Raw genomic sequence first — 19033 nt, 5'->3', positions numbered from 1 at the left:
CTTAATCATTCATCGTTTGGTACGGGTGCAAAATGGTGTCAGGCGTTCTTTTCCTTCTTTCCTTCTTCATCATTCGTTCGACGTGCGATTGATTGTCTAGTGGACCAGCATCTAGATCATTCCTGGCGGATTATTTATGTCAAGAGGACCAAAAGTGATTGACTTGATGATCTTGTTGTTGCAAGCATATACCACTACCAATACAGATGAATATTGATGTGTTTTCTTTTGGATGTTTGAATTCTGCTTTTAGCCTGTATAAATATCACCCTACCACCTTCCACTGCTGGGTGGACATTTGCAGGTCCAATTCGCTTCTCCCAAGACATCTTAGTCACCCACGGCGTGCGGGGCCCTACGAGGAACCAGTGGCTGGACTACTCGCAGGTGACAGAACATGTAAAAGCTGACCGTTGGGGGCCAGGGCGATTATGCGGGAAATCCCATGACACCCTGCGGCCATGGGTATTGTTTTTATGTGTTCCATATCAGTACCAATCGTCCACCCCCGCTACTCCATTCAATTAACCCACCGCGGGCCCATCGACTTCTATTCAAACCAACAACCATAAGACCAAGAATACTCACGAGTAATATAAGACACCACGATGCAAGAGCAAGAACAACCCCAAACCAAGGTCCTCACCACCCCTGAACTCCTCGAGATCATCCTCCTTCACCTCGACACCCGCACCCTCCTCGTCTCGGCCCAGCAGGTATGCCAATCCTGGACAGTCTTAATCCAGAGCTCGCCCGCTATCCAACAAGCGCTCTTCTTCCAACCATTCACCCCAAATCTCAAAAAGGGCAAATGGCACTCAAAACCAATCTGGAACTCTATCCTTCCATCACCCTTAAAAAAAGACACAAAACTAAACCAAGGAAACATAAACGAATACGAATCCTCATACAAACGCCCTATCTACAATCCGCTCTTAGTACAAGCCTTCCGGCCCTTCTTCCCGTCAGACTATGAATTAACCCTTATCCACGACAACGAAGAAAAGGCAACTGAAACTGAATATAAAGGGAAAGAGCAAGAGAAGGAGAACCCTTTCTCTTTCAAACCCTTCGACATGCTCTCATCCCCTCAAAAGAAATCTGCCTACGAGAGAAAAGAAGCCAGCTGGCGAAAGATGCTCCTCCGCCAGCCACCCGTATACGGAGGCGTCACCATCTTCAAAATGCACCATGCAATGGGCGGGGACTCGTATAATTGTTATAAGGTTCTTCCCTCTATCTTCCCTTCCCCCCACCCACCTCATCATCATCAAAAGAGAAAGCCGAAAGAAATGAAATACGCAACTAATAGCAATAGGCCCCCGAAACAACCCCTAAGACCAACCAAGAAGAAACTCTAAAAATGGGCCACTTATTCACGATCTTAACACAAAATCCCGAGCTCTACTTCGGCCGCTTCGGTCAAACGCGCGTCTACTGGTCCGCTCACGTCCCGCCCTACGAGCCTAGCCCCGACGGCCGGGGTGGTGACAAATACCCACCGCAAGATGGGTCGTACGACTCGAGGGTGAAAAACGCATTTGCAAAGGCAATCGAGAATTCCGAGGTTGTCGTATTCTCGAGGGAGGTGATTCAGTGCTGTATTTGGGAGAAGAGGGAGTTGACCGAGGAGGAGAATTTGCGAAAGGAGATTGCTAAGGCTGAAGCTGGAGGGTCTAAAGGGGCAGAGGAATGAGGTGGATAGAACCAACTTTGTGAAGTTGGGGTTATATGAGTGGCAGAAGAGAACGTGGGGTCACTTGAGTGTGAAGATAAGCGTACAGCAAATATTAGAAGAGTGGGCAGGGTTTGGAACATGACGGCGCAAGCAGGGCGTGTTTCGAGTGTAGGAGGCAAACAAGCTGGTCGACAAGTGGGGGCATCGCGGTGGATGGATGTAGACAGACGTTCTTGCCGGCCACAATCACTACAAGCCCGATTTTTGTCTTGATAAGCGGGCAGACTCTCATTCTCCCTACCATTCAAATATTCCCTTTTCCAAATATTCGAACCTATCTAATTTTTTCCGGCCCCACCAATAGTACGGCTAAAAAAGTATGTTTTCGATGTAAATTGACCCAAGCTGCTTAAGTTGGAACGATTGAGGCGTACTAGCCACCCGACTGAAGCAAAGCAAGTGGGTTAGAAGTCCGAAGACGAGCTAATGCTTTCGAGGCCACGTTGCCTGGAGTGCTGCTGGTGCTCCTGAGAGAAAAGCTTGGGTAGATGCACCAAATGCCCTCGCTGGATCCGGACGAAAATGGCATATACAAAGCCCGCAACACCGACTGCAATTACACTGATGAGGGCGGGCCATTTGAATTGATCAGGTCGCGAGAAAACGATGGTGGATATGTAGGAGCAGATCTCAAACAGATTTTGCCATGCAGCTTCAGTTGAGGAGAAAGACCCTCGAGCTGTGGTTTCGACACCCTATTGTCATGTTACTTATCAGCCGCAGGTCACTTATCCTCAAGGCTATGCGAGTTGGGGCTAAGCCAAACAGTGCCTTAGTAGCCGCTCACCTCTTGAACAAGGATCTGCACGCAGAGATCAAACCCCCTCAGTCCCACACGACTGAGGATTGTACCGCCCACGAGACCCGATGCTGAGATGAGAGGATAATTCGAGAATCTCCAGAAGATGACTATTCCGCTTGATAAGCAAGTAATCTGCCAATTTGCCAGCCAAATGCCGGCTCGAACTGGTCCGATTTTCCCCATGAGCCAGGGCGCAACCCATGTGGCAAGCACTTCAAATGTCACGGATAAGGTTCTGGCGATGGCAATCTGGGTCGAATCGTAGCCTGCTGACAACAGCCAGGTGACCATTTGGCCAGCGAAAGACAAGACAGTCAGATAAAGTAGAGTCCCAGCAAAAGACGGAAGGACCACGCGATGGTGAAAATAAGCGGTGATATCTTCCAAGGTCTTCCGCATAAGGATGCACCAACTCCTCCATAGATTCGATAGATTGCCTTCGTCACGTGGGGATTCACCCGCGGCCGCTTGTTTCGGTTTCTGCAAGTCAGGTACCCTGTCGTACACCTAAGTAATTGCGTAAGAAGGATGTTTTGGGTATTGCGAGGGGCTCGAAAAGACCATTAGTGAGTAGAGAATCTTACCTGGGCAATTGAGAAGTATTCAACAATCACTGAGCTGACATTCATTCCTAGGTTGACAAGAATGGCGGCCTTCGTCGATATGCCGTCGATAAGTGCAATGAAGAGGGGTCCGACCAGTTTGCAAATCAGGTCGATCCGTCTCATCTGAGCGTTTATAGCTCAATTGAAAGACAAGTTAGCGCGAAATCATATCCCCAAGTTAAAGATCATACACACTTCTGAGGCTTCCATGGCCTTCTTTGGTAACAACCACAACCTGTGAAGACTAAATCAGTTGACCGTGATCATTAGGAGGTATACTTGTTCACACCCAATCCTTCTCTACAGAGACTAGATTCATGATTGAGCATAGCTTTTCGATGCAGGCCAGAAGCGCCAAAGTAACTAGCAAATAATTATCGACCACTTGTGGCATGTCTAAGCGGATAGTTAGGAAGTAGAAGATCGCACATGAGGTAGCCACAACAAGGCGCTGGAGTACTATGGCGGTAAGAGATTTGAGTAAGCATTTGCGCTTCTTTGAGGATCTAATAACGGACAAAAACGCACCGATTGATACTCGAACCACCTGTAAACGGTTTCCAACATCAATATAATGGCCCACAGCGGGCGCAAAGAAAATTGCTGCTAGGCCACGAGAAAGCGCATATACAGACATGGGCAACAGGGTACCCGGGTAGATCGTGGCCAAGTAGAGGACGGCTCCAAACTCGAAGACCCGAGAGTTCCATGTTGAGAGAAAGTGCGAAATGTAGAGACGATAGGCAATGTTTGTTTGAAGTCGATCTTCTGCATGATCTTCTTGTTCTTGCGGAGAGTAGCTTTGGATTTCGCCAGTTTCATCTTGGATGAGAGGCGTACGTTCATCGGGAGCTGTTTGCTCCGCTATCAGTTTCGCCATGGCTCGAACGACCCGCGGATGGTTAGTGAAGCTTTCAGGTAGGAGCTACGAGGTACTTCAGATGACTAGCCGCTGGGTTACTAATGCGTAGTCTGAGATACGGCAAATAGTCGATCCGACGGCCATCGCCCATCCTCTTGCCCCGATAACTATGTAACTTCTTTACCCACGTTTAAGGTTTTGGACCCACCACGCAAGGCCTAATCTCCATTTTCTATGGTGGACCATGAGTGACCTTTTTTTCTTTCGGCGGCCGAAAATGCCGCTTACAAATATTTTTAGATGTCTTCCAACTCTTCTGTAGCTATAACTACGTAACTCAAGAATTTGACTGGCCGGGACAATTTTCCCCTGCAACTCTCAGTTTAGCATTACTCTGAACAATTCTTTATGATTCGTTCCGCTTTTGCAAGCAAGGCATCATGCCTTAGGCTGCAACTGTCTATGAGCAATAGTCACAGTCTTAGGTCTATTTCAAACAGAAACGCAATGCACCAGAAACAAATTCGTCGCAAATCATGCCTTATGGAAAAAGCATCCGAGTATAGCAGGATGTGCGACGCAGATGTCTGTTTGAGCATACGTCTCCGGGAAACCGGCCAAGTCTATATCCTGTCGGCGGATGCTTCAGGATTTTGGGCGTTCTTTGGCTCGCAGCTAGTATGTCGCGATTTCTTTTTCTGAGGGAAAGATGGCCGATCTCCCCAGGACTCTTATTATCTAACCCCGAATTTAGTAACAGACCAGGACCTAGAGCTGGTTGAGGAGGGTACAATGGTTGGGAATATCACGCCTGGACAATGGATATGGAGTCGTGGGAACAAACCAGACAATATTTATTCACGCCATTCTGGCCTAACCAGTAGATACAGCTCTAGTGTGTCAATATTTCAAATTCCTGCTTTCCAACGCAAGCAGTCCCCCTGTATAGCGACCGAAGCTTCTACCGCCTAGCTTGATTTCAAAAAAATTCGAAATTCCAGACATCCCCAAGTCGATCATTCGATTCCCCTAGCCCACCATGGACCAAGATTGCGCTCGTACCAACAACATCAGCATCGAACCAGCCCCGCGCAAGAGGAAGCTCACCCCCTTGAACGTCCACTGCCTCCCATTTCTTGCTTCTAATGTCAAATGCCCACACATCACTCAACATCTTCCCCGCTCCTTGGTGACCCAGTGAACTAGGGTCATGCTCACCGAATAAGGTGATTAAAAATGACCGGTCTCTTAGATAAATCGGCAGTAAGGCGCTCACGCTTCGCGGCATAGGACCGGATTTGCCATCAGGCGAATACAGAAGCGAAGTCCAAGAATTTGTTTCGGGAGAATATACGTCCACGCTCCCACCTTGTTCGGTGTTCCCATCAAAGCCATTCATACGATACAGCTTCCTAGCTGTAAAAGCAATCGATGTACCACCGCGTGGAGGATCGAATGCCGGCGCGAGTTCCACCCATTCTTTGCGAGAAAGGCTGAATGCCCATAGATCTGACAGTCTTCCCTTTTCAGGGCAACCTGCGTGGATGTAAAGCGTATCCTTCCCATCACTTGCCATACAATGATAGCTGCGAGCGACTGGGAACACCCCCGAGTTGGAACCAGATGGCATAATGAGCGACCAGCTTAATGCAGTGGGATCAAATTCCCAGACCGCTCCCCGTTCCTCAATAGGTGCCATTGCGACACCCCCTCGACCAGAGAATAGATAGATCTTTCCGTTCAGTGTAGCGGTTGCCGTTCCAACACGTGGGGAGGGAGATTGGGACTTTGCGGGTTCGGAAGTGATCATAGCGTCTATTAGATTATAGCCAAGGACGTCAGTGTCGTTGTATTTGAGAATTCTTGTCGTTCATCACAGCTCCACAACTTACTGGTGCCTAATGAAACAGTATGGACATCATTGTCTCGAGGCTCGCGCGGTCGCAATTCTCCTCCAAAAATGTAAGCTCGTTTACCAACAACAGAAACAACTTGAGAAGAGCGACGAAGGATTTCGGCCTCCAAAATCTTGTGACATCTAGCAACGATATTTGCCATTGAGAGGGTAAGCCTTCAGGCGTAGCTGATTCTTTAGCGTGAGTGACCAAAAACAAATGGAAGGCACGAGGAAGATACAAGGTGATCAGGCGGGAGTGAATTTATAACAGATTCTAATGGTTCAAGTCGGATGGCGACCAACCGGCGACAATGATGTTGGGGCGTTCGTCTTAAAGTTCGGGGGTCTTGAGGTTCCGAAGTACCGCAGTGCTCTATATTAAAAGTGAAGGCGGATGTCGCGAGTTCGGCGATCAGAGTAGCCAATGACAGGAGGGTATGGGCTCTTAGGTCACATGATTTACACGCTAATATCCCCGATTGTGGACTTGGCCAGCACCAAGCCGCTCTCCTCATAATAGACACGGCCTCCGAAAACTCCGAAGATCCCTCCGTACTTCCGCGGCTCCCCGAAACCAAAACCACTGCCAATTGATTGCCCCTCGCCGCCACCATGCCTCCAAAAAAAGCACGTCCCCAGAAAAGAGCATGCGATGTTTGCTATCGGAGAAAGGCAAGCTACTGTATTCCCTATGCTGGAACAATTAGCCCCTTCGTAGTCTACTAGCTTTACAGTACTGATATTTACTCCTATTAAGATCCAGTGCTCTTTTCTTAACCCGGAAGGCCCCTGTGAGTGGTGCCACCATCGCAGCCTCGAATGTACCTTCAACAGAGAGAGGCCACGGAAGAGGCAGCGGAACAGGTGTGTGATTTTCCGTATACCTCACACTTCAGGTTGTGCAAATATCGCTAACGCCTTCTCCCTCGGGTCCCCTGCGTCCAGTGTGGAATCTAGTGACGTACAGGGTTTATTCAGACGCATTGAGCAGCTTGAGGAGTCCCTAGCCCAGGCTGAGACATCGCAGGAGCCGACATGTCGAAATTTGCTAAACCCTGAGGAGCCAATAATAACCGTCTCTTCGAAAGTCAACTCTCCGCAGATTTCAACCGGAACGAGTGGTAGGGAATGGACTGCCTTCTCTGAACATTCCCCCTCCCCTGCTGCCTTTGCACAAACATCTACAAACTCCTGTGGCTGTCCTATCAGGGACTACCCCCGCGAGGTTACTGTGACCGCAAATCAATTGGGACCCAATTGGTTTTTCAATGGTATACCCATTTCCTCCGAAGCAGGCCGTCGATGGATCTCAACAAGAACCGGCCAGACTACCACGTGGGAGGAATTCAGTATCCCCATCATGGTATCCTCTCCCTTTTCAGCACTTCAGCCATCTTTCTCACAAGAAGTATGCGAGCTACCTGATAAGGATTCCACTGGAGAAATTTTGAATGCCTTCTTCAGGTCTTCATTCAGACTAGAATTCCCTATTCTGGACCAAGTCCTATTTGAGACGACGATGGAAATCGCGTATGAGCCCATGGACAGGATGCTGTTCTCGTCCACACAGATATCAGCTAGAGCCTGTGTTTTAAGCGCTCTCTCTATAGCGTCTCGCTTAAATGCGTCGAGGCAGTTACCCCTTTCTATGGATGCGGACATGTGTGCGGCCAAGGCGCATTGTCTCCTAATGCACATTACTGGAGACATTAGCCTAACGACACTTCAAACAGCACTCATTTTGGTAAGCTGGATCAAATTGTGGCTTGTCCTTCACTTCGGAGACCCAGGCTGAGTTTATAAATTAGCAACTACAACGTGCATTCGGTGCCCACTGGCAAGGCGCTGCCTTACTTCATTCGATTGCATGTCGCATAGTCTGCTCTTTAGGGGGCACATCTATCAACCGTCCAAACCTTTTGAGCTTGAAATTCCCCGTTTAGAACGCGAGAATCGCCACATTCGAATGCTCTTCTGGCTATGCTATATGTTCGACAAAGATATATCGCTTCGCACTGGAAATCCTCCCCTTCTCACCGATGTTTATTGTGACCTCACCCCGCCTGATAACTATTTGGACTACTATACCTATTTACCAGGTTTGGATGAATTCTTTGAAGCTAACGATAAAACCAACGGGCATCCCGCACCCCATCTTCCGGGAGACCTTCACCTCAGCCGTTTGAAGGAGAAGGTCTGCCGACTGCTCTTTTCTGCCCGGGCCTTGAAGGACAATGATAACCAACTCCTCCTTAGTATCCGGCAACTAGATGATGAGATGGAGCGCTGGCGATTATCTATCCCTGTCAGTTTCCGGCCTGCACTTTTTGTCTCACAGAATACTTCTGCAAACATATCCGACGAAAATCTACCGCATACAATTCGCCGTATGTCACTACAATTAGATTATCACCATCTCATGACCGTTATCCATACGACAGTGAGAAAATGCACTGCTGAAGCTAGTGATGGGATCCGGGACCTTCATGACGTAGTCCATTCGAGCTTCGATCTATCTTTGGTGGCCAGCCGGTCAACACTCTGTTGCCTAAGATTTCTCGTCAGCACAATTGCAGAAGAAGCATTTCGGTAAGCATTGTTGCTTTTGGCTTCGGAAAAAAACAAGAATAAATGACACTAAGTGTGATTGTAGGTTCATAACATTCTATTCGAATACCGCCTGCATGTCGCTCTTTCTCAACATAGTTATCCACCCCCTCGATGCCCAAGCGCAGCTTGATTTGGAGCTTCTTATATCGGCTGCCAACTCAATGCGTAGCATACCTGTGCATAATTTGACGCAGAGAGAGATCGACCGAGTACAAGAAACAAGCAACTTTGTGATGAGACTCATGTGGCTTGGAACTTGTGCAGTGATGAAGGCGGCAAGAGAGAAGAAACATGAATTTAGCTAGACGTAAGTGTTCCTTTCATTACCTGCTCTCTCGCTCTATTGTGATTATTATGGGTCTACATTTATGTCGAGTCCCATTTGGATACGCACGCCGTGATGATAGCATAATTTATCAGCTACTGCTCTATGAAAATTCCAGTCCAATATTCTTCCTTTCCTATTTGTGTACTTCAGCTTAAGTCGATTTTTTCCTACGTTAGATCGACAGGGCTGCGATATGAAACGTCAAATGTGCTTTTGCCGTGCTCAAAGCCTCGCCAGCAAGTTACAGGTTTATTTTCGGAAGAATATCTGCCTTTCCCACCCCGGCTTTTATCTACCTCAAGATTAATTGAACGTTTTTATTTGCATGTTGAGAAGAGAGGCTCCACGGCCAATAAACACAATTCCCCTGTGTTCTTAGGCCTGTGTAAAGGTACATAAACATAGTTGATGCGAGATGCAGAGAGAATTGTCGACAAATTCTCCAGATTGCCAAAGGAGGTTTGCTATGTTTGCATGAAACCTTCCAGGCTCCAGTTTCTAGAATTTTGTATCTTCATACTGGTATCATATAAGATCTGGTATTGTTCGGAATACGTATAATGGTTATTTACGCACAATTCACATTATGTTTAGTGTATCATGTGATTAGAGTTTGAAAGAGCATCTCAATGTTTCTGACGTGGAAGTCAATAACGGCCGCGACTGTACAGTACACTATACACTCGGATAGACTAAGTCTTCAAAAAAAAGGAAGAAACTTCCATACAGTGTAGCTAGCATCAGTAGGATCCCGTACAAAGACTGTACACGGCATCGCTCTTCCGGCCTCGACCGAGGACTCATCTCCCAGCTCACCGAAAACCCAACAGACCACGTCTTCAAGTCAAGCGATGGGAGGCATGAGAATCATGATTGGACCTTGGTGTGTCCATTTCCATTTTTGCAGATGTTGCCGGACGCTAACGCTTGATCTGTTAGCTGCACCGCTGGATCTCGACCCACATAGCTCCTTCCAATTTTTTTTCCCTGCGTTGAGAACAATAATGACGACGCAGGCTCACCGCACATCGCGGCAGGGGCGTCAGCCGAAGTGGGTCCCTCGTTCTTTGCTGAGGGCTCTCCCTAGTTTGGACCCTAAGACACGATCCCGAGAATCCAGGGATGCCGACCGATCAAGAATGTGTCTCGCTTTCAGCTGGCATGTTTACAATTCTTTGTCAGTCTAAAAATATCCCAGGGGCCTGTGAGGAATGCTAGCCTTGGCGCCCGCCCAAAATATTAAAGAAAGCAGCTCCCATCGTACGATCGTCAGCCCAGCCATCCTCAGCAATGGTCGGACACGGTACGTCGATCCCGATGCCGAGTCGGCTTCGGGAGCACATCGGGAATACTACCTACGCATTCGGTGTGCCGAATGGGTCTCTGGTGGGTCCCCGGGCTTCTAGCCCAACAAAACAGATCGACAACAAATCTCTGCCCGACGGGAGATGTCCGAGTGAGCTTCACCGGTAGTGGGGCCTTGATGATTTTCGAGGCTTATCTTTTCAGCTTCTTTTTAAAGATTGCAGTCGGTGAGCGAGGTGGTTTTCTATAAAGTGATGGCTTGCCCACGGTTTGGCAATTAGGGCAGATTCCGCGAATCTGCTCTACTTTGTAGATCAACAAAGATGGCTTTTCGCTGAAAGCAGGCCGAGTCGAGCGTTGATGACGATGAGCTCATCTCTAAATCTGTTCGAACGGCGCTGAAGAATCCACGTTTGCGACCCACTACAAGTAAACAGATTTTTTTTTCACGCTCAACCCATCACCGGTTTCAGTGGCCAGTCTTCTCACAAGGGATCAAAGTCGGGGAAAATCGTCCCCTGAAAATTTCTTCCAGCTCGTGTTCGGCACCAGAGACAAATAGGAATAATGGTTTGTGTCAATTGTGTGATACTGGTGCCCGTCATCGACTGCGATGAAATTCATGGAACCCACGGGCCCTGTTTCCACTTTGCCTGGTTTGCAGCTAGATTGACCCAACAGTTAACTAGAATGCGTAGTTTTCTAGAAGGTGGCAAAGGGGCTCGGCTGATCATTGTACACAACACCATACCGCATACACCGTTGCCTGCTTTCCCCGTGACACAACCGCAAGCATCTGCCCGATGCTCACAGAACAATGCTGTAAACAATAAACAAAAAAAGGAAACGCAAGAGAATGTTGCCGCTCCCAATGTCTTACAAGTGAATTCAAAACAAAACCCTGAAGTTCATACTTCCGCTTCTGGTTTGGCATCGCCTGGCCCACCCATTCTCCACTGCAAACGAAGCCCCGAACTACACACACATACACCTTCTCTGTCAGGTCATGAGGTCCTTGAAATTTCCCTCCGCCCCATTCCGGGCCCAAAACGTGGGACAATGAGATCCGGGCCCCCATTTCGCCTGCCATGGTACCCCAAGGGGGGATTCCGGGTCTGTTGACGGCATATTTATTAGTGCTTGACTGCCCACCCTCTCTTTTTCCCTCCTTCTTTGATTTTTTATTCCCTTTCCCTCTCGTCCCTGCCCATACTATTATCACAACAGTCTCTTCATCATGGGCATTGGAGGCATGTTCAGCCGGACCAAGGCCGCCGAGCCGGGGTCATCGCCCTTCTCCTCGCAGGCGCCTACTCCTCCTCGTGCCGACTCGGTCCTCGAGAAGGATGAAATTACCATTGATGACAGCCCTGTCAAGTACTTGACTTGGCGGTCCTTCATCCTCGGCCTGTGCGTCTCGATGGGTGGTTTCATCTTCGGATACTCGACTGGTCAGTTGTAACGTTATTTCCAACAAGCGGCCTAAAACTAACGCAATGTGCAGGTCAAATCTCTGGTTTCACCACCATGGTTGACTTCAAGCAGCGATTTGCTGAGTTCAACCCCGCGACTGGCGAGTATGCCTTCAGCAACGTTCGAAATGGTCTCATTGTTGGTCTGGTATGTGCACAATCCTCGAGAGTATCATGATCTATGCTGACTAGTTATTTCCACAGCTGTCTATCGGAACTATGATCGGTGCTCTTGTCGCTGCTCCCATTGCTGATCGTATCGGCCGCAAGCTGTCGATTTCCTTCTGGGCTCTGATCCACATTGTCGGTATCATCGTCCAGATCGCTACCGTGGACAAGTGGTACCAGATTGCCCTGGGTCGTTGGGTTGCCGGTCTGGGTGTCGGTGCTCTATCCAGCGTGGTGCCCATGTACCAGAGCGAGTCTGCGCCTCGTCAGGTCCGCGGTGCCATGGTCAGCGCCTTCCAGCTGTTCGTGGCCTTTGGCATCTTCATCTCGTACTTGGTCAACTTCGGTACTGAGAGCATCAAGTCCACTGCCTCGTGGCGCATCACCATGGGCATCGGCTTTGCCTGGCCTTTGATCCTGGGTCTCGGCACTCTCTTCCTCCCCGAGTCTCCCCGTTATGCCTACCGTCACGGCCGTGTTGAGGAGGCCCGCAATGTCATGAGCAAGCTCTACGGTGTTCCGACCAACCACCGCGTTGTTCTCCAGGAGATGCAGGACATGAAGCAGAAGCTGGATGAGGAGCTCGCCAGTGGACAGGCTGCCTGGCACGAGATCTTCACTGGTCCTCGCATGTTCTACCGCACTGTTCTGGGAATCGCTCTGCAGTCCCTGCAGCAGCTGACAGGTGCCAACTTCATTTTCTATTATGGAACCAGCATCTTCCAGGGCGTCGGTCTGTCCAACTCATACGTGACGCAGATTATCCTTGGTGCTGTTAACTTCGGTATGACCATCCCCGGCCTGTATGCCGTTGAGCACTACGGCCGCCGCAAGTGCCTGATGGTGGGTGCCGCTTGGATGTTCATCTGCTTCATGATTTGGGCCTCCGTGGGCCACGAGGTTCTCCACTACCACCCGGAGTCGCACGCAGCCGGTGTCGCGATGATCGTGTTCACCTGCTTCTTCATCGTCGGCTTCGCCACCACCTGGGGCCCCATAGTCTGGGCGATCTGTGGTGAGATGTACCCGTTCCGCTACCGCGCCGTCTGCATGGGTGTCGCAACTGCTGCCAACTGGACCTGGAACTTCCTCATCTCTTTCTTCACTCCCTTCATCTCCAGCTCCATTGACTTCCGCTATGGCTACGTCTTCGCCGCGTGCTGCTTCGCTGCCATCTTGGTTGTCTTCTTCTTTGTGTGTGAGACTAAGGGCCGTACTCTCGAGGAGGTCGACACCATGTACGTCCTCAACGTGAAGCCCTGGAAGAGTGCCAGCTGGGTGCCCCCTGAGGGCATCGTTAGCGACATCCACGGCCCGGCTACTCAGGAGGGTCCCAAGGAGGGAACTGCTGGTGAGCACCATGATCAGTCCATGGAGATTCAGGAGTAAAGGAATGGCGTGATGGAAGAATACCCCTCAAAAACTTGAGAAGCATAAGCTGGCATGTGGTGTTATTATTGATTTGTAGTCTATGGTCTTTGTGTGCATATTTTACTCTTTGCTATCTACCTGTTCGCATCGGGTAACTGATTTGAATCAGCAATGAATTGAAATCTGAAGTTGTGTAATATTCTAAGAACTTTTCTCAACATACATAATCAGATGAATCCGTCTTCTGCTGCCTAATGGCGCGATTGGTCACTTGCACCGAAATGCGTTTAGCGAGGACGGGTTCGAGGTGGTCCACATTGATAAACGGGTAATCTTCGGGCAAAGTCGACAAGTATGTACAATATGCTGTCACCAAAGCCGAGAAGCCCAGTGAGATGCGGGGCTTTGATTTTCAAGATTGCTGACTGGCCCCAATATATCAACTGTAAGCAGATCGATCACACTTCGCCACTTGCAGTTCCCTTGGGGCCAACGGAGTTAGGAATTGCACAGGGCGTAATTAAGCATGATGTGCATGATGACCGACCCACTACTACCACCCCGCCTTAACCCCGACCGCCCCGACTGAGTTCACCCCGACTGAGTTTACCTATAAATCGAGCGATGTCACCAGATTTTGTTGTTCCTGCAATCAAAACTCCTCCTAGCCCATCTCAAACAACCGTGTAATCAAACAAAATGGTCAAGACGTTCCCCTTTGGCGACATCCAGGTCCCATCGCCAGGCTTCGGTGCAATGGGTCTGAGCTTTGGCTTGGGTAGCAATCTCAGCCTTGAGGAAGCTGAACCAGTACTTCTGAAGGCAATTGAGCTCGGATGTACATTCTGGGATACCGCTGTGAGTTGACATTTGATAGCTTCAGAACCATTAGACCGCAGAATCTGATTGGGGGACAGGTTGTCTACCAAGCCGGTGTGAACGAGAAGTTGCTGGGAGACTTCATCAGAAAGCATAACGTTCGCGACAAACTTTTCAGTGAGTTACAGAGCTCTCAATTTGCAACCGCTCCTTTTTTTTAACTGACCATTCTTGTTAACAGTTGCCTCGAAATGTGGATTCAACGTCTTTGGAGAAGGGGGTTTTACGGTCACCAACTCTGCATCGCATATTAAGGAGTACATCGAGGGCACTATCGAGAGACTTGGATTTACTCCTGATCTTTACTATCTCCATCGGATAGATCCCAGTACGTTCGATCTTGATAATGTTTATGTTCGCTTGGCTTATTCTTTCAGACACGCCTCTCACGGAATCCATCCCCGCGCTTGATGAGATTCGTAAAGCAGGCAAGACGAAGTATATTGGTCTTTCAGAGTGCTCCGCTGCTACACTGCGCAAGGCAAACTCGAGTAAGCTTAACCTTTATTCGCTTAGCAAGTCTTTACTCACAGACCGGAAATAGTCGCCAAGATTGATGCCGTTCAAGCCGAGTATTCAGCCTTCGAGACAGTCCACGAAACTGACGGCCTGATCGATACAGCCAAGGAACTAGGCGTTGCCTACGTTGCCTACAGCCCACTTGGACACGGTTGGCTAGTCGATGACTTCCAGTACAACTCTCCCGACGACTTCGCCGCTGATGACTTCCGCCGCAATTCCCCAAAATTCCAAGGCGAGAATTTCTATAAGAATCGAGCAATTGTGGAAGAAATAAAAAAGCTGGCTGCTCGCAAGGGCTGCAATATTAGTCAAATCGCACTCGCCTGGGTCGCTTCTCAAGGGCTGATTCCCATTGCCGGCACCACCAAGGCTAGTCGATTGGAGGATAATTGGGCTTCTCGTGATATTGAGTTGACGGAGGAGGATCAGCAGGAAATGCGGAAGATTATTGATGCTACTAAGCCTCATGGTAACAGATATGGTCCCGCGCACCAGGCTATGGTTGGTCATTAGAATACTGGCTACTCGAATTGGAAATAAAACCATGGCGCAGAGATAAGTCTATTCAATATCGAAGAATAATTTCGGCTGGTCGGGTTTCGGGATAGACTGATAGTTATGACACAAGCAAGGGCAGGTCAGATAAACCTCACTATTAGAACTGAGACTTTCTACATCTAGTACAGGCAACGGGCGTAGCAATTCCAAGCTGCTGTCCAAAGGCCGCATGGCGCTGGGTAGGGGTCCAAATGAGCAAATACGCAGGAATACCATCTGCAGAATTCCAGTCCAAGTCGACCGCCGCGGTACCTTCCGAGATCTGCTTGCGAGTCAGTGGTTTCTTCAGAACACCTTCCATCTGGTCATTTCCTTGACGAATCCATAGTTGAGGATCAATGCCCAAATTCCGGTAAATTTCCCCTCGTAATATTGCACGTTCAACGAGTAGAACTCGTTAAGGAAAGTTTGAAGAGTTGCAGGATCTTGCTGGCCATGTTGGCGCCGGTGGGGAGAGTGATGTTGAACACCTGGCACCATCATAGCATGAGCGGGCAGACCAGAGAATCAATGGAGTTTAGTACATACAATGCCACCGTGCTTGACCGAGGTGGGGGGAGGCGCGGGCTGGGCCAACTGCGGGCAGTTGGCCTTCACAAGCTTTGGGCTCCCGCACTTCCAGCACGAGGGGGGTCATCATGGTGAGATAGAAGGTGATGAATGTAGATGAATTGGAGATAGGCAAGCGATTGTCCAAATACTCCACGTGTGTGTGGTTCTTTAGATATCCCATACTCTCAAGTCGCGGCAGATCACAGGCTTCCGATTGGTGTTACATACTTCAGACATTGTTAGTATTAATGGAAGCGCGTTATAGCATAAGCTACTCACATCTCTAGTGTGTCAATGTCCTTTTTCGCAGCAGTATTGTCATCCTCCCTGTAGAAGATGAGAGAGGTCTTTGCGTGATCAACGTTGCCACGTGCTCGTACAACTGCCAGAATATCATCCTTCAGCTGTGGTAGTGGGAGCTTGGAGAAGTAATATATCGAAAAATGGGCGTAAGGTCTGGGGCTCATATATATTTGGGGTGGCAGAAGAGGACTGAGAAGGGGAGATGAGGGAAAGGGCGAGGGTGCCTGTTTATATACCTGGCCGGGGAAAGACAAACACCTTAAAACGCCTGCCTGGAACAATAGACAAACCCCCACTACAATCAATCATCCCAGGCAAACACAAACATTCACTATGTGCTAATCACACCACTTAGGCACCAAAGGGATGCGTCCTCGACCTTACCTCCGCAGCCTTGGTTGCCTCATCCAAATCCTCCTTCGGCAAGCCCAGCAAAGCATTAACCGTCCCCTTACTATTCTCAATGTCCCCTGAGCCATCAGGATAAAAGACACGCGTATAAAGCATCTTTACAAAGCCTGTTCTATTCCCCTCGTGCATCTCCTTAACTCCATTCGCATACCGCTCCTGAGCGGACTCCCTGTTGATCGTCCAGTCCGACTCCTTCGTCCCCGTCACCCGCAGCGCGGACTCGAACATCTCCCTCTGGCTAACGGTGAAGGAAGCAAGATAGAGGAGCTTGTTCTTTAGGTTCTCGAGACTAGCGTTTGTATTTGGTTCTTCGGGGGTGATAGGGAGACTGAGGAGGAGAGGCGACGGCGCGGCCAACCTGATGATTGAATTAGCTATATGATACAAGATGGAAAGAGAAGAAATTCTGGAGCAAAACAGAGCATACCTGTGGCCATGTCGAGGTTGAGATCTTCGTCTCTCCCTCGTCAAAAAAGGTCACGGATCGATTGGCGAAATCCAGGCCGTACGCCGCGGGGATAGCCAGACTCCATTCATACCAGAAGCCCGTTGACAGAGCAATATATGAACTTTTGCCGAGATCCACAATCGACTGACGGATACCCTCTAGAAGATACCATCGGTTAGCATCATTGAAGCTATATCGTAACCAGTACCCAGTATGGGAAGTATATAAGAAACTAGGTAGTTCACTCACCATGAGGCTGGAAAACAAACACATCCTTCGCCAACTCCTTATTGGCCGTATCGGGCGCCCACTCATTCGGCAGAATCCACTTCACGCCCGCTTCACCGGCGGCGTGGATCAGGTTCTTGTCGACTTCCTTGGATGTGTAGCCGTTCAGGGTGATAATGAGCGCATCCTGGCCGGTTAGGGCTTCGACGAGGGATGAGATGTCGTTGTAGTCTACTTTCTTGGCAATTACGCCATCGGGTAGCTTGCTCTGGCTGTCGGCGCGGGTTAGTGCCGTGATGATGTGTTTGCCATTGTTGAGGAGGCCTTCTGTAAGGCAGCTGCCGATGTTTCCACCGGCCTTTTGGTAGGTTGGTTAGTATATGTTTGTATTGGAGAAGGGAGCGAGGGGTGCACCTACACCTGTAATTGCGACTTTGGTGATACGGTTGGGTGTCATTGTATTGTGTATTGAATATTTTGAAGTAGTCTGAGAGATGTATGGAGCTGGTTCACTTTTCCCACTCTTATAGATCAGGCTCGGGATTAAGCGGACATAACAGATGTCGGTCTTCCACGGCACCGAGGGTGGCTGTTGTCCGACTTCAACTACAAAGGAATTCGCTCCGGTATTAAGGAGGGCGCGAAGATGCGAAGCCGAATGAGAATGGCAAGGATAGGTAGTGTAGTGTCGTGCTGGACGCGGGGAGAACGACTCTATGACTTCATACTCTCCGGCAGGCACCGACGCGATGTATCCAACCCTCAATCCTATTCTAGATACCAAACACAAACATACAACACCCGAAAAACCCCCCTAGTTCTCAAACTTCAAGCCAGCCTCCTTCCTCGCCGCTCCGTAAACAGCCGCAACATCCCCCTTCTCCCCGCGCTTCTCCTTAACACTCTCCAAGAAATGATCCGTAACTTCAACATTCCGCATACGCTGCCCACCCTGCTTTGCCAAATTCTTCGCATGCCTCAGATCCTTCCGCGCCAGATCAACCGCGAACAGCGGCTCCTCACGCTGATGGTAATCACCACTCACCATGCGGTCCGCATACTTAGCAAAAGGCCCGGGGGCGAACTCATCAATCCATTCCTTCATCGGCTCAATGCCTAGTCCTGATGCTTCGGCTGCGACGAGGGTTTCGGCCAGCACGCCGACTGTGTTCAGGATGAATGTATTGCCCAACACCTTTAGGGTCAGTGCCCGGCTGACATCGATGTCGGATCCTGTGCCGGAGGAGAGGTCGATTGTCTTTTTGGCGGTTACGCCGTCGAAAAAGGGTCGTGCTTTAATTATCGCGGACTGTTTGCCCGCCGGCACGACGATGAGCTGCCCTGCGTCGGCCATGTTCGGAGCTCCGAAAACGGGGCATGCGACGAAAGCCGCTCCACGAGAGGCGAAGGCCTTTTCCGTTGCGCGCGAGGTGTCCGGGTGAACGGTTGAGCAGTCGATGAAAGTTTTGGTGGAGAGGTCGAGGGACTTGTCATCAACGATTGTAGAGACGATCTGGTTCAGGGCCGCGTCGTCGCCGACGCAGCTGAAAATCAGGTCGCCGCCTTGCACGGCTTCAGACAGTGTGTTTGCGACAGTCGCCTTGCCGCCTAGCGTCTGGGCGTGCGCTGTTGCTTTCGCCGTGGTGCGGTTGTACAGGACCAGTGAGGATTGAGGGCCTTTCTGGGCGATGTTGGTGCTCATGCCCTATTTGGAGTACGGGTTAGCTCCAGGGTTGTTTGTTGGCGATGGGGGAGAGAAGTGGGCTCTTACCCGGCCGATGTTGCCGAGACCAATCCATGCGACGCGAGTTCCGGCCATTATTGTGGTGAGTGATTGTAGTTGGACAAAAGAAGAAGGAAGAAGAAGAAGAAGAAGAAGAAGAAGACAAACAAGCACTCGACGTGGGGCAGCGTGGGGTCAACGATAACCGGGTTTAGGTCTTATCCGGCGGTCCGATTATGGAAGAACATTGG

At 49.6% G+C, this 19033-nt stretch overlaps 11 protein-coding genes across 11 annotated transcripts; 5 read left to right on the top strand and 6 right to left on the bottom strand.

Annotated features, from left to right (window-relative positions):
• Positions 1–608: 608 nt before the first annotated feature.
• Positions 609–1696, top strand: N7510_009739 (uncharacterized protein; the record flags this gene model as incomplete). The annotated part of the gene is made up of 2 exons (XM_056981664.1): positions 609–1226; positions 1319–1696. The coding sequence occupies 2 exons, from the start codon at positions 609–611 to the stop codon at positions 1694–1696; spliced, it is 996 nt and encodes a 331-aa protein (XP_056829500.1).
• Positions 1697–2142: 446 nt separating this feature from the next.
• Positions 2143–4025, bottom strand: N7510_009738 (iron-regulated transporter; the record flags this gene model as incomplete). The annotated part of the gene is made up of 4 exons (XM_056981663.1): positions 2143–2433; positions 2526–3047; positions 3125–3268; positions 3435–4025. 4 exons carry the CDS (start codon positions 4023–4025, stop codon positions 2143–2145), a joined length of 1548 nt encoding a protein of 515 aa, XP_056829499.1.
• A 961-nt stretch (positions 4026–4986) lies between these two features.
• N7510_009737 (Kelch repeat protein) lies at positions 4987–6065 on the bottom strand (the record flags this gene model as incomplete). Its single annotated transcript, XM_056981662.1, has 2 exons — positions 4987–5822; positions 5900–6065. 2 exons carry the CDS (start codon positions 6063–6065, stop codon positions 4987–4989), a joined length of 1002 nt encoding a protein of 333 aa, XP_056829498.1.
• A 1706-nt stretch (positions 6066–7771) lies between these two features.
• N7510_009736 (fungal specific transcription factor domain-containing protein) lies at positions 7772–8819 on the top strand (the record flags this gene model as incomplete). The annotated part of the gene is made up of 2 exons (XM_056981661.1): positions 7772–8493; positions 8558–8819. 2 exons carry the CDS (start codon positions 7772–7774, stop codon positions 8817–8819), a joined length of 984 nt encoding a protein of 327 aa, XP_056829497.1.
• Positions 8820–9846: 1027 nt separating this feature from the next.
• Positions 9847–10248, top strand: N7510_009735 (uncharacterized protein; the record flags this gene model as incomplete). The annotated part of the gene is made up of 2 exons (XM_056981660.1): positions 9847–9883; positions 10061–10248. 2 exons carry the CDS (start codon positions 9847–9849, stop codon positions 10246–10248), a joined length of 225 nt encoding a protein of 74 aa, XP_056829496.1.
• A 1136-nt stretch (positions 10249–11384) lies between these two features.
• Positions 11385–13176, top strand: N7510_009734 (sugar porter family MFS transporter; the record flags this gene model as incomplete). The annotated part of the gene is made up of 3 exons (XM_056981659.1): positions 11385–11598; positions 11652–11767; positions 11824–13176. The coding sequence occupies 3 exons, from the start codon at positions 11385–11387 to the stop codon at positions 13174–13176; spliced, it is 1683 nt and encodes a 560-aa protein (XP_056829495.1).
• Positions 13177–13857: 681 nt separating this feature from the next.
• On the top strand, positions 13858–15072 carry N7510_009733 (uncharacterized protein; the record flags this gene model as incomplete). The annotated part of the gene is made up of 5 exons (XM_056981658.1): positions 13858–14016; positions 14076–14154; positions 14219–14365; positions 14415–14528; positions 14582–15072. The coding sequence occupies 5 exons, from the start codon at positions 13858–13860 to the stop codon at positions 15070–15072; spliced, it is 990 nt and encodes a 329-aa protein (XP_056829494.1).
• A 142-nt stretch (positions 15073–15214) lies between these two features.
• N7510_009732 (uncharacterized protein) lies at positions 15215–15418 on the bottom strand (the record flags this gene model as incomplete). Its single annotated transcript, XM_056981657.1, has 1 exon — positions 15215–15418. One exon carries the CDS (start codon positions 15416–15418, stop codon positions 15215–15217), a length of 204 nt encoding a protein of 67 aa, XP_056829493.1.
• Positions 15403–15757, bottom strand: N7510_009731 (uncharacterized protein; the record flags this gene model as incomplete). Its single annotated transcript, XM_056981656.1, has 2 exons — positions 15403–15587; positions 15646–15757. 2 exons carry the CDS (start codon positions 15755–15757, stop codon positions 15403–15405), a joined length of 297 nt encoding a protein of 98 aa, XP_056829492.1.
• A 566-nt stretch (positions 15758–16323) lies between these two features.
• N7510_009730 (uncharacterized protein) lies at positions 16324–17516 on the bottom strand (the record flags this gene model as incomplete). The annotated part of the gene is made up of 4 exons (XM_056981655.1): positions 16324–16656; positions 16811–17021; positions 17101–17386; positions 17474–17516. The coding sequence occupies 4 exons, from the start codon at positions 17514–17516 to the stop codon at positions 16324–16326; spliced, it is 873 nt and encodes a 290-aa protein (XP_056829491.1).
• A 357-nt stretch (positions 17517–17873) lies between these two features.
• On the bottom strand, positions 17874–18878 carry N7510_009729 (NAD(P)-dependent oxidoreductase; the record flags this gene model as incomplete). The annotated part of the gene is made up of 2 exons (XM_056981654.1): positions 17874–18764; positions 18831–18878. 2 exons carry the CDS (start codon positions 18876–18878, stop codon positions 17874–17876), a joined length of 939 nt encoding a protein of 312 aa, XP_056829490.1.
• Between the last annotated feature and the right edge of the window lie 155 nt (positions 18879–19033).

This window comes from Penicillium lagena, assembly GCF_028827675.1.
Source record: "Penicillium lagena strain IBT 129212 chromosome Unknown utg000007l_segment0_segment0, whole genome shotgun sequence".
Taxonomy (NCBI): Eukaryota; Fungi; Ascomycota; class Eurotiomycetes; order Eurotiales; family Aspergillaceae; genus Penicillium; species Penicillium lagena.
This window is presented reverse-complemented; position numbering and strand designations above follow the sequence as displayed.